This window comes from Mobula birostris, chromosome 13 (genome assembly GCF_030028105.1).
Source record: "Mobula birostris isolate sMobBir1 chromosome 13, sMobBir1.hap1, whole genome shotgun sequence".
NCBI lineage: Eukaryota > Metazoa > Chordata > Chondrichthyes > Myliobatiformes > Myliobatidae > Mobula > Mobula birostris.
Genome location: NC_092382.1, coordinates 12,128,414 through 12,141,512, shown reverse-complemented (window position 1 = coordinate 12,141,512; position 13,099 = coordinate 12,128,414). Strand labels below are relative to the sequence as shown.

The following is a 13,099-nucleotide window of genomic DNA, read 5'->3' as shown; positions in this document are numbered from 1 at the left end:
AATTATCTGGATAGACAGTCTGATTAGGAACAGTTAATATGGATTTGTGTGTGGAAGGTCATGTTTGACAAATCTTATTGAATTTTTTGATGAGGTTACTAAGAAAATTGACAAGGGTAAAATGGTGGATGTTGTCTATATGGACTTCAGTAAAGCCTTTGACAAAGTTCCACATGGAAGGTTAGCTAGGAAGGTTCAATTGTTAGGCATTAATATGGAAGTAGTAAAATGGATTCAGCAGTGTCTGGATGGGAGATGCCAGAGAGTGGTGGTGGATAACTGTTTGTCAGGTTGGAGGCCCGTGACTGGTGGTGTGCCTCAGGGATCTGTACTGGGTCCAATGTTGTTTGTAATATACATTAATGATCTGGATGATGGGGAGGTAAATTGGATTAGTAAGTATGCAGATGATACTAAGATCGGTGGTGTTGTGGATGATGAGGTATGTTTTCAAAACTTGCAGAGAGATTTTGGACAGTTAGAAGAGTGGGCTGAAAGATGGCAGATGGAGTTTAATGCAGAAAAATGTGAGGCGCTACATTTTGGTAGAACTAATCAAAATAGGACATACATGGTAAATGGTAGGGCATTGAAGAATGCTGTAGAACAGAGGGATCTAGGAATATTGGTGTGTAGTTCCCTGAAGATGGAATGTCATGTGGATAGAGTGGTGAAGAAAGCTTTTGGTTTGCTGGCCTTTATTAATCAGAGCATTGAGTATAGGAGTTGGGATGTGATGTTGAATTTGTACAAGGCATTGGTAAGGCCAAATCTGGAGTATTGTGTACAGTTCTGGTCACCGAATTATAGGAAAGATGTCAATAAAATTGAGAGAGTACAGAGGAGGTTTACTAAAATTTTGCCTGGTTTTCATGTCCTAAGTTACAGAGAAAGGTTGAACAAGTTAGGTCTTTATTCTTCGGAGCATAGAAGGTTGAGGGGGTCTTGATAGAGGTGTTTAAGATTATGAGGGGGATTGATAGAGCTGACGTGGTTAGATTTTTTTCCATTGAGAGTGGGGAAGCTTCAAACAAGAGGACAAGAGAGTTAGAGGACAAAAGTTTAGGGGTAACACGAGGGGGAACTTCTTTACTCAGAGAGTGGTGGCTGTGTGGAACGAGCTTCCAGCAGAAGTGGTTGAGGCAGGTTGTATGTTGTTGTTTAAAGTTAAATTGGATAGATATATGGACAGGAAAGGAATGGAGGGTTATGGGCTGAGTGCAGGTCGGTGGGACTAGGATAAGTTAAGAGTTTGGCACGGACTAGAAGGGCCGAGATAGCCTGTCTCCGTGCTGTAATTGTTATATGGTTATATATGGAACATTTGGGGGGAGGGGAGAGGCTTCTTCACACAGAGAGTGTTGGGAGTGTGGAATGAGCTGGCAGATGACGTGGTAAATGCGGGCTCACTTTTAACATTTAAGAAAAACTTGGACAGGTATATGGATGGGAGGTGTACGGAGGGATATGGTCGGGGTGCAGGTCAGTGGGACTAGGCAGAAAATGGTTCGGCGGAGCCAAGAAGGGCCAAATGGCCTGTTTCTGTGCTGTAGTTTTCTATGATTCTTCCGACCACGAGACCCCTCACCGCCGCTGCGCTATAGTCATTGGCCCAAGGCAATGTCAATCACTGTTTACGCCCAATAGTGGAGGCGGACCAGCCGAGAGGGCGTTACCCCGCAGACTTGACTTGCTGCCGTTAAAACTTGGACAGGTATATGGATGGGAGGTGTACGGAGGGATATGGTCGGGGTGCAGGTCAGTGGGACTAGGCAGAAAATGGTTCGGCGGAGCCAAGAAGGGCCAAATGGCCTGTTTCTGTGTTGTAGTCCCAGTAAAAGCGGAACAAATCCCAAAGTAAATGTCCGCTTTCTGATTCATTTCCTCTTTCCTCCGAGCGAAGGTGGGGGCGTTTGTGAAGCGTCTCCTGCGGCCGGAGTCTGATGTATCGCTGAGAGGTAGGAGGAGAACGCTCGGCCCGTCGGTTTGATGCCGGTTCCCCGGGGAGGGAGGGGGGTGGGTTATTGAAAGGATGAAGATGGTGAGAGAGCGGGCGGACAGGATGTTTGTCCCGGTGGGGACAGGAGGGGCTCATCTGTGGAAATGTCTGAGCCCACGGTGGTGGCGAGCAGAGGGATTCACCACATTGGGGGGCAAACACCGGCAGACTGTTGCCCTGCAAGCGGGGCCGATGGTCCGGGCAAAGTGGGGAAGGGAGTGGTGTTTGGGGCCCTGGTCTTATTGAATGACAGGACGTGCTAGAGTGGCCGAGTGGCCTGATGCTGTTCCTGGTGTCTGTGTGTGTTAGATACAAGGAATAACCAGACTCTTCTTGGGCCTGCAGGATGTCCCAGTCGGTGTTATAGGAACCAGTGCTCGGAGCCCCGTTGTTCCCAAACTGTGTCAACAATTTGGCTGAGGGACCAAATCAACATTCCGGAGTCTTTTATTGACAAAAAATGTATATTAATATCCTGAAAATGACACCAACTGTATATTAGAACCCGAGAGTTTCGGGGGTTTGGAAAAATTAAATGAGAGTGTGCGTTTTTGTTTCCCGGGGTTTGTTTCCATATCGATGTGGTGAAGAGGGAGTTCAGAGCCGACACAGCAGGGTCCGATACGGGTCAGACGGGGTAAGATACCGGCGGCACTCCGCTCCGGGACAACCAGCACCGGAGCATTTAGAGTAACGCCGCAGTAATTCGGAGCTGGTCAGGGAGAATATTAAATAAAACCAACATGGGAACTTTCTGATCCGATCACCTGACAGAGTGTGAAGGAACCGCGACGAAGAGTAGCTGCGGATTTTAAAATAAGCGAGCCGAGCCGAGCCGAGCCGAGCCGGGCCCGTGTGGGCGGAGGCCAAGGAGGAGATCGATGCCTGCGAACGGGGGAAGTAAATCTGCAACGAGCTTTGGAAACTGTCCATGGACAAAGTCGGAGACAGCGGGGCTGAGCGGCACCGGACAGTGTGAACAGATGTGACGGGATCGCGGGAATCACTGTGGCTGAGAAAGTTGCCGAGGCTTTCTCGGCTTTGCACATCAGTCAGAAACCCGATGGACAGAGATTTACACTGATTTTCCAAAGCGATCCCGGCCTCCTTCCCGAACCCTGGCCGCCGTGCAGTCAGCGCCCCGGACCGTAACGTTTCTCCCGGCATCAGCACCTTTGAGGCGCCGGCGATCGCCGCCTTCCCCGTTTTAACCCTCCGGGAATGAGCTGCTCTCCATTTCCAGCATCTCCCTGTCCCGAGACCCACGGAGCGGAAAGACAGTAACTCACTCGCTCTCGCTGTTGTTTCTCCCGTGAATTTAGTGGCGATGGTGATCCTATCCCAGGGAAAGTGCGGCCTCTCCACCCGCACCACTCGCTACCTGGTGGCCACGGCAGGGGCGGATGTACTGACCATCGTCTTTGCGGTGATATTGTGGCGTGTCTGTTATTATTACTTCCCAGGGACTTTCCTGGACATCACCCCCGTGTGCAGTGTGATCGCGGTCCTGGGAGAGGCAGCCACAGACTGTTCTGTCTGGTTCACCGTCAGCTTCACGTTTGATCGGTTTGTCGCCATTTGTTGTCAGAAACGGAGAACAAAGTATTGCACCGGAAAAACTGCGGCTGTGGTTCTGACAACAACCGGCGTTCTGATCTGTTTTAATAACGTACCCTTCTTCTTTATATATCGTCCTCTAAAAGTAGTCGACATTATACCCCGGGACTGTACTGAAATACCGGGCTACTGTACGGATCCCGAGTGGGTGGGATATGACCGGCTTTCTACCGTCCTAACACCGTTACTCCCATTCGTGTTAATACTCCTGTTTAACGCTCTGACAGTCAGACACATGTTAGTGACCAGTCGCGTCCGTAAGGGGCTGAGGGGTCAGAGCAAGGCGGAGAACCGCAGTGACCCGGAGATGGAGAGCAGGAGGAGGTCTGTGATCTTACTTCTCACCATCTCCGGAAGCTTCATCATCCTGTGGTCGGTGAGTGTTGCCGAATTCCTTTATAACACCATCGCCGGGTTGGATCAGAATGACCACAACGATTCTGAATACACTTTTCATCCGGAGAGATGCCGATGATATTAAGCTGTTGTACAAACACATTTATTTGTGGGGTAACTCAGTCCAAGTTCAGAGAGCAGTCCATTAGCACAGCGAAATATCCGCTCACGTCAATTATTCAATTAATTAACAAACAACATATCTAATCTCTTCTCGGAGGCATTCGCAATGTTTCTGATCTTGACTCTGCAGAACCAATGATCATCGGAGAAGGTGGCAGCGGGGAGAGTAAATCTGGTTTCGAGCCCGAGAGAGAGACGCAGCACAGGAACAGACTCTCCGACACCCGCAACCCGCGACCTCCACTGCTACCAATTATTAAACTCATCCTACCTTTAATGTTTAGTTTTCCACCATATTTCCGCGCTCGCCACCGCCAGACCCTTTTCGGTCATGACAAAGCGAGACAGGCTCTGGGAACATTCAAGACCAAACAGGCAAAAATGCAACTCATTAGTTACTTCGGTCTTTTGCATAAGAATGAAGCGAAAAAAAATGTCAACAGACTGCACGAACTTACAGTAAAGCTCGCACTTGTCCGTCGCATTAGACAAAGATGTTGCGGGGGTATGTTTAACACCACAGAACTCATGCATAATTGCGCAAATTTTCACGGAAACCTCCGATGCCTAGTCTGCTTCAAAGAAAATAATGTCATCTCACTTCCTGATTTTTAATAAATTTCCATCCGATCAAATTGTGTGTTGACTCTCCTCTGCATTCACTCCAGTAGAATCGCATATTTATTATTATTTTTATTTTTTATCTCAGCTCAATCTGATAAAAATTGCGGTATGGACATGGACACGGAGAAGCCCACTGATTTCTCAATCGCTTGGAACTTTCGGCCGATTCTGATGGTGTTGCGTATTGTGGCTGTCTGGAGATTTACATAGATATTGTCGTGCGGGTCGAATTGTTTAATGCTGTTGTGTGGTGACTTTGGAATGATGCCAGTCGTGTAAATCACAAATGGGACAATGTTCATGTACCACAGCCTTTCATTTTCCTCATTCAAGTCAGCATATTTCTGGTGTTTCTCACTTATTGATTTTCATGCGTTGTGTGTTCGGAATAACCATCCCTATTATCCTGTAATATTAGAGCTGGACGGATACCAGGTATTGCCCCATCTCTAGTAATAGATTGGTCATAAGAGACTCCAAAACTCGATTAGGATTCTATTTACTGTATAATAATGTATAGAATGATTTTGGTCGAAGATGTTTGTCACTTGATTGTACCTGTGTAAGATTAAATTAAACTGTTGCAGGATACTGCAGGATATTTTCTGGTTTCACATGGCATATTCTACTTCTATCTTCTTGAATTTGTTAGGTTTTTTTGATTGTACATTTTTGATGTCGTGTCTGAACCACCTGGTCCTGTATTACTACAGGGAAACACTTTGTTTCTGGAAAGACGTCTCCAAATTTGAGCCAGTCTTTGGACGCTTTCTCGTTGACATTTAGTCTGCTTGGATCGCGGGGATTTCACCCATGGACAGTTACGCTCATCCATTGGCTAACTCTTTCTTCTATAGCAGTGTTTGCCAACCTTTTTAGCCCAATGCCCTCCTAAAGCACCTTCCTACTTTCCAACGTCCCTCTTAGGCCCAATATACTTTCCATCGCCCCCATAGTGTAAAAACATGGCTACCATATGCTAACATGAGAAAAATATTCTGATTTAACTTCATATTTATCATTAAACATAGATTTCACAGCACCTGCCCGCTGCACAGTAGCTGCGGGATGTTAATGATAAATGACACAATAGACTTGCAATTTCATTTTCATAAATTCCACTAAACCAGCATGGCAACCTGTTATATATGGTGCTCCATCCGTTGGACAAAAAATCATGTTCCTAATCAGAATAATTTTGTTATCAATTTCACTTTGAGCTCGTCATGGACTGATTCTCCGTTGATATCTATTTTCAACCTTTTACAATCAATAATCTCTGAATCATTTTTTCCAATTTTGATGAACGGTGCATGTGCCATTATCAATGCCTCGTTGTCTCGCACAGTTGGCTCCCACATTCTGTTTTCCTTTAGCTCTGTGCATAGTGATACTCAATGTCTTCACTCGTTTCATCAATATGACGTGCTACATAGTTAATACTCAGAGGAATCGATTTTAAAATACAGGTATCTGTTTTGAGAACAGTGGTGAGTACCCGATACGGCAGGCCTTATTAATCTCTTACTAACTGTATGAGACCTTGCAGACTATTTCTATCATTGTGGAAATGTTATGAGAAGCAATGAGATGACGATCAAAGTCATTTGCAGCTTTCTTTCCGAATGCCTCCAGTGTGCAACGCTTTTCAAATGCTTCTTTCATCTTCTGGAACAGAGTGAAACCACAAGCATCTTTTTCAGTGTGTCATTTATGGAAGTATTGCTGCAATCTTGATGCTTTCGTTGTTTACAAGTAAGACACATGGGGCGTCACTGATCTGACGGAAAGGGAATAAAACAATACTCCAGGCTTGTAACACTCTAAAGATGCACTTCTTGTAGTGTCTATTTCTTAGCAGGATTAGAATTGAAGGCTTCACCGCCTTCAAACCATAAGATCATAAGATACAGGAGCAGAAGTAGGCCATTCGGCCCATCAAGTCTGCTCCGCCATTCAATCATGGGCTGATCCAATTATTCCAGTCATCTCCACTCCCCTATTTTCACCCCATACCCATTGGTGCCCTGGCTAATCAAGAAACTATCTATCTCTGACTTGAACACAACCAATGACTTGGCCTCCACAGCCACTCATGGCAATAAATTCCACAGATTTACCACCCTCTGACTAAAGTAATTCCTTTAATCTGTCTGTCCTTTTGTAGCCTCCCTATTTCCTCAAAACTTCCTGTCCCTCCAACTGACTTGGTATCATCTGCACCTTTGGAACGAAGCCATCAATTCTGTCATCCAAGTCACTGTCATATAACATACAAGAATCGGTCCCAACACAGATCCCTATGGAACACCACTGGTCACCAGCAACCAATCAGAAAAGGTTCCCTTTATTACTATTCTTTACCTCCTGCCAATCAGCCACTGCTTCATCCATGCAAGAATCTTTCCTGTGATATCATGGGCTCATAACTTGATAAGCAGCCTCATGTGTGGCACCTTGTCAAGGACCTTCTGAAACCTCACGTGCACAGCATCAACCGATTCTCCTTTGTCCATCTTGCTTGTTACTTCTTCAATGAATTCAAAGACTTTCAACATACTTGTCAGGCAAGATTTTCCCTTGAGGAAACCATGCTGAAAATGACCGAAAATACCCTGAAAACACATGCTCAATATCTGACTCCAATATCTTCCCAAAGAGTGAAGTGAGACTAACTGGTCTATAAGTTCTGTTCATCTAGCTCCCTCCCTTCTTGAAGAGTGGAGTGATAATTCCAAATTTTCAGTTGTATGCAACCCTGCCAGATTCAATTGATTATTGAAACATCATTACTAATCCCTCCACAATGTCTTCAGTCACCTCTTTGAGAACTCTGGGATGTACACTATGTGGTCCAGGTGGCATATTTACCTTCAGACTTTTCTGTTTCCCAAGAACCTGCTCCCGAGTAATGTACTATAAATATTTCTGACCACTGACATCTGGACTTCCACCATCCTGCTGGTGTCTTCCATAGTGAAGACTGATATAAAACACCTACTCAGTTCATCCGCCAGCTCCTTGCCTCTATTACCACCCCTCCAGCAATGTTTTCCATTGGTCCGATATGTACCCTCACCTCTCCTTTACACTTTATGCATCTAAAGAAACATTTAGTATCCTCTTTATTGGCGAGCTTACCTTTGTATTCCATATTGTTCCTTCTTATTTTTTTTTTAAGTTGCCTTCTGTTGTTTTTTAAAAGCTTCCCATTCCTCTGACTTCCCACCATTTTTTGCTCTGTTATATGCCTCCACTTTGGTGTCCATGTTGGCTTTGCCTTCCTATTAGCCACAGTTGTATCATCTTACCTTTGGAATACTTCTTCCTCTTTAGTACTTATATATCCTGTGCCTTCTGGATTACTCACCGAAATTCCAGCCATTCTGTCGTCATCCATTCCAGTGTTCTTTCCTTATCAATTTAGGCCAATTCTTCTCTCATGCCTCTGTAATTCTCTTTATTCTACAATTATACTGACACATTTCACATTAGCTTCTCCTTCTCGCATTTCAGGGCGAATTCCATTATATTAAGATCACTTCCCCTCTGGGTTCTTTTGCCTTAAGTGCTCTAAATAATTCCTATTCATTGCACAACACCCAATCAAGAATAGCTGATCCCCAGCTGGGCTCAACCAGGAGCTGCTGTAATAAGCCATCTTGTGGGTATTCTAGGAAATCCTCCTCTTGGGATCCAGCACCTACCTGATTTTCCCAATATATCTGCATGACTATCTCCCATGAATACTGTAATATTGCTGTTTTGGCATGCATTTTCCTTCTCCTATTGTAATTTGTAGAAGATATACATACTACTGTTTGGGGGTCTCTATAAAACTCCAATCTCTGTCTTTTCACTCTTACTACTCCTTTGTTCTACCCACAATGACTCAACACCTTCTGACTCTTTCTAATGAGTTGGAGACCTCATCCAACAGAGGAGTTCCTTGCAGAAATACAGGACAAGGTTGTTAACAAAATGATTTTAAAAAATCGAAAATAAATGAAATACAAACAAACAAGGCAGAAAATGCCAAGAGAAACCAGAGACAATCCAATATATTCCAGGCTCCTGCAGCAGTTTAACTCCATCTGATTAATTACAATCAAGTGGCAAATATCATTCACCAAAATCTTGCTTCAAAATAAAAACTCATGAATTCCCTCCATCACTTCATAAAGGCACCATAAATTCGAGCCTGATCCAGTTTTAGAGTTAAAATCTTACAAACTATATGAAAATCAATACATTATTTCAGATAGGACAATCTAAAATAACCATCTGGGTATAATATTACAGGATAAACAAGCAGGAACAACTCCCTCAATAGATAAAACCATTCCCACCACACACGTGCCTCGACCAGTGCAGCACCTCACCACAGGTATTGTTTGTGTCATCAGTCAGACAACCAGATTACTTTCTCTGTCAATCAGCTTCCAAATGTTGCTACTCTGTCATTCATTGCCACGCCCCTCTGCTGATTCCCTTCTCCTCATCCTACATTCTTACCCTGACAACTCCCAATGTCATTCTTCCTCAGCCCAGAGATTTGAGGGGCGAAGAACATCTCAGGCAGAACTACAGTCAGCTCAACTTCTTCAGTCTGCAGAAAAGTCAAGGGAAACATCTTCACCCACAGAGTGGTGTTACAGCATTAGCAACAATGCTGATGCTGAGGATGTTCTACGAGTCTGTGGTGGCCAGTGCTATCATGTTTGCTGTTGTGTGCTGGGGCAGCAGGCTGAGGGTAGCAGACACCAGCAGAATCAACAAACTCATTCGTAAGGCCAGTGATGTTGTGGGGATGGAACCAGACTCTCTGACGGTGGTGTCTGAAAAGAGGATGCTGTCCAAGTTGCATGCCATCTTGGACAATGTCTCCCATCCACTGCATAATTTACTGGTTGGGCATAGGAGTACATTCAGCCAGAGACTCATTCCACTGAGATGCAACACTGAGCATCATAGGAAGTCATTCCTGCCTGTGGCTATCAAACTTTAGAACTCCTCCCTTGGAGGGTGAGACACCCTGAGCCAATAGGCTGGTCCTGGACTTATTTCCATCTGGCATAACTTGCATATTATTATTTATTTATGGTTTTATATTGCTATATTTATACTCTATTCTTGGTGCAACTGTAATGAAACCCAATTTCCCTCCAGAACAATGAAGTATGTCTATCTATCTATCTGTCAATGAATTTAGAAATGAGTCAATGTTTTTTTAAACGAACATAAACATTTATTAAACTTTGCTTACGATAGTGAAAAGTAAAGAAACAACTAACTTAACTGGAAGTAAACTGCTATAAGCAACTCTGGAACAGTTCTTAAAGTGGTAAATTCTAACACAGTTCTTAAAGTGGTAAATTCTAAAGTTCAAGTGATTTACAGAGTCAATAAGGAGAGACTTCTCTGGAGATGGATTTCTTCACAGACATGACATTTCTGCTGATTCTGTCCAAAGGATTCATGACGAAGGAAATAAAATAGCTTAAAGGAACTGACCTTTTCCAGGCAAGTAACACTGCTCAAACTTCCCTGCTCTTTTGCAAGAGTTATCTCAGATGCAGGTCACTATTTCTTGACCGAAGAGTCCAATAAGGGCGATCCTTCATAACCCCGCTGAACGACTCCAACTTTATTGTGATCCTTCAGGTTCCCGTCCTTTTGATGAAGGTCTTCACTCTCCGATACTGAACTGCAAAAGTAAAACTAACAAAAACCTGGCAGATATTGGCAAAACTGCCAGCACAAAGGTTTTACCTTAAGATAGAAAGTAAAACTCCGGTTTAAAACGAAACTGCATCACAAGACAAATACGCAGCAAAACGGACTATCTGACGAACTAAAAATAACTCAACTGAAGACTAACTGCATCACACCAGGGTTCCCTGTTATATACCTGTTGCGAACATGTAATCACGTGTCCTCACATTGGAGGGAAAGTTACATCACCCCACCACCACAAGACCATTACCTCATGCTCACAAGATACTGCATTACATCATGGTCATAAGACAGTCACAAGATACCCACAAGGTATATAAGACCTCCCACCAAAAAGGAGAAAATTTTGGTCTGTTATGAACAAAATTTTTAAAAACTAACAATTTATAAAAGAAATACAAATGTATAAAATTTACAACATACACAGTATCATACAGCACCTTACAAACTAATATACAGTAGAAGTGTTACAAATGCTAAAATATAACTCCATAAAAAATTACATTGCACATTTAATATCTAGATAGACTGTCAGCAATCACATTATCTTTGCCTTTAATATAGGTTATCAAAATATTATACTCCTGTAACATTAAACTTTGTTACTGAATTGGAGTTTGCTTCATTTCCTTAACCATTATCCTTAACCAAACCCGGACCTACAAGATGATCAAGATCGGTCACTATGGCATGGCCAAATTCACTTTTAACTAAGTTAATAGTTAATTTAGCTTTTGAAAGTCTTTCAAATAGTTTCTCCACCGCAGTAACATGTGCTTTCCAAGTATCATTTCCTGTAACAAAATCATCAATATAGGCATCTGCCCATGAATCACAGAATTAATCGTCCGCTGCAAATTACCTGGTGCATCCTTCATCCCAAATGGAAGAACATTATATTCGTATAACCCAGATGGGGTTACAAATGCAGAAATCTCTCGACCTCTAACCATCAATGGAACATGCCAATACCCTTTTAACAAATCAATTTTTGTAAGGAACTTTGCTTTTCCCACTTCATCCACACAATCATCTACTCCAGGGATTGGATATGCATCAGTTTTTGTCACAGTATTCACCTTCCTGTAATCAGTACAAAACCAAATACTACTGTCTGGCTTAGGAACCATCACATAAGGTTAACTCGAATTCGAATTAGAAGGTCTAATAATATTATTCTCTAACATATACTTAATTTCTTGTTCACAAGTTCACATTTTGCCCTGTTCATCCTATATGGATGTTGCTTTATGGGATTTGCATCTCCAACATCTACATCAACTGTAGCTACAGTGGTTCTTTTAGGAACGTCTGGAAATAAATCCCTATACTGTATTTAACAATTCACTGTTTCATTTGTTGTCTCTGCTCTGGCTATAAATGAGCTAATTTCTCATCAATATTTTCCAGAATTGTTGAGTTTGATGATCTGGCAGAAATAATGCTGGGTTTAAAATGAGTTTCAGATGAATCATCCATTAAGTCCCTAGTGGGATCAGCCTCTTTATTATTAACCATAACAGTCATAGTAGCAGACTGTTTCTCATAATATGGTTTTATCATATTTATATGACATAGCTGTGTGGGACTTCTTTGATCTGGCGTTTTTTATCATATAATCCACATAATTAACTTTGGATATAACCTCATAAGGACCATGGAATTTAGCTTGTAAAGGGTTCGTTTGCACCGGGAAAAGAACCAACACCTTATCGCCAGGCTTAAATGACCTCATTCTAGCATCCTTATCATACCACGTTTTCATTTTCTCCTGAGCCAACTTTAAGTTTCCGTTGGCTAAGCTACACGCTTTAAGTAATCTTTCCTTGAACTTTAAAACATAATCCAGCAAATTCGTATGTACCTCTTTATTAATCAACTGCTCTTTCAACAAGTCCAAAGGTCCTCTAAATCTATGCCCAAACACAAGTTCAAAAGACTAAAACCTAGGGATTCCTGCACTGAATCCCAGACTGCAAAAAGTAATAAATGTACACCCTCATCCCAGTCCTTTTCATTTTCCACACAATACATCCTAACCATGGTTTTGAGGGTAGAATGAAACCTCTCCAAGGCTCCTTGTGATTCACGATGGTATGCAGATGAGGTAATCTGTTTTGCTCCCAGTTTATAATCTCTCTGCTGAAACAATCCAGACATAAAATTACCACCTTGATCAGATTGTATTTCCTTAGGAAATCCAAAATAAGTAAAGAACTTTATAAGAGCCTTTATTACCGTTTTAGCTGTTATATTCCTGAGTGGAATGGCCTCTGCAAACCTAGATGCTGTGCACATGATAGCCAGCAAATATTGATGTCCAATCTTAGTTTTTGGCAATGGGCCTACACGATCTATAATAATTTTGGAAAATAGTTCACCAAATGCTGGAATCGGTTGCAGTAGGGCCACTGGAGTAACTTGATTAGCTTTACCCACAATTTGGCAAGTTTGACACGTTCTGCAAAATGTCGCCACATCTTTTCTTAAAGTAGGCCAGTAAAAATATTTAAAAATCTTATTTGCAGTTTTCTTTACACGTTGATGGCCACCCAAAGGCATACTATGAACCATAGTTAAAATCTCATTCCAGTAAACTTTAGG

The 13,099-nt window shown here is 42.7% G+C and overlaps 2 protein-coding genes across 2 annotated transcripts in view; both read right to left on the bottom strand.

Annotated features, from left to right (window-relative positions):
* LOC140207810 (uncharacterized) overlaps positions 1-13,099 on the bottom strand; it is a 174,981-nt gene that overhangs the window by 52,332 nt on the left and 109,550 nt on the right. The window contains exon 5 of the mRNA XM_072276373.1: positions 9,360-9,368. Within this exon, the coding sequence (XP_072132474.1) occupies positions 9,360-9,368 (9 nt within the window). The remainder of the gene's footprint in view (positions 1-9,359; positions 9,369-13,099) is intronic.
* Positions 1-13,099, bottom strand: part of LOC140208373 (NACHT, LRR and PYD domains-containing protein 3-like) — a 164,817-nt gene that overhangs the window by 113,801 nt on the left and 37,917 nt on the right. The window lies entirely within an intron of this gene.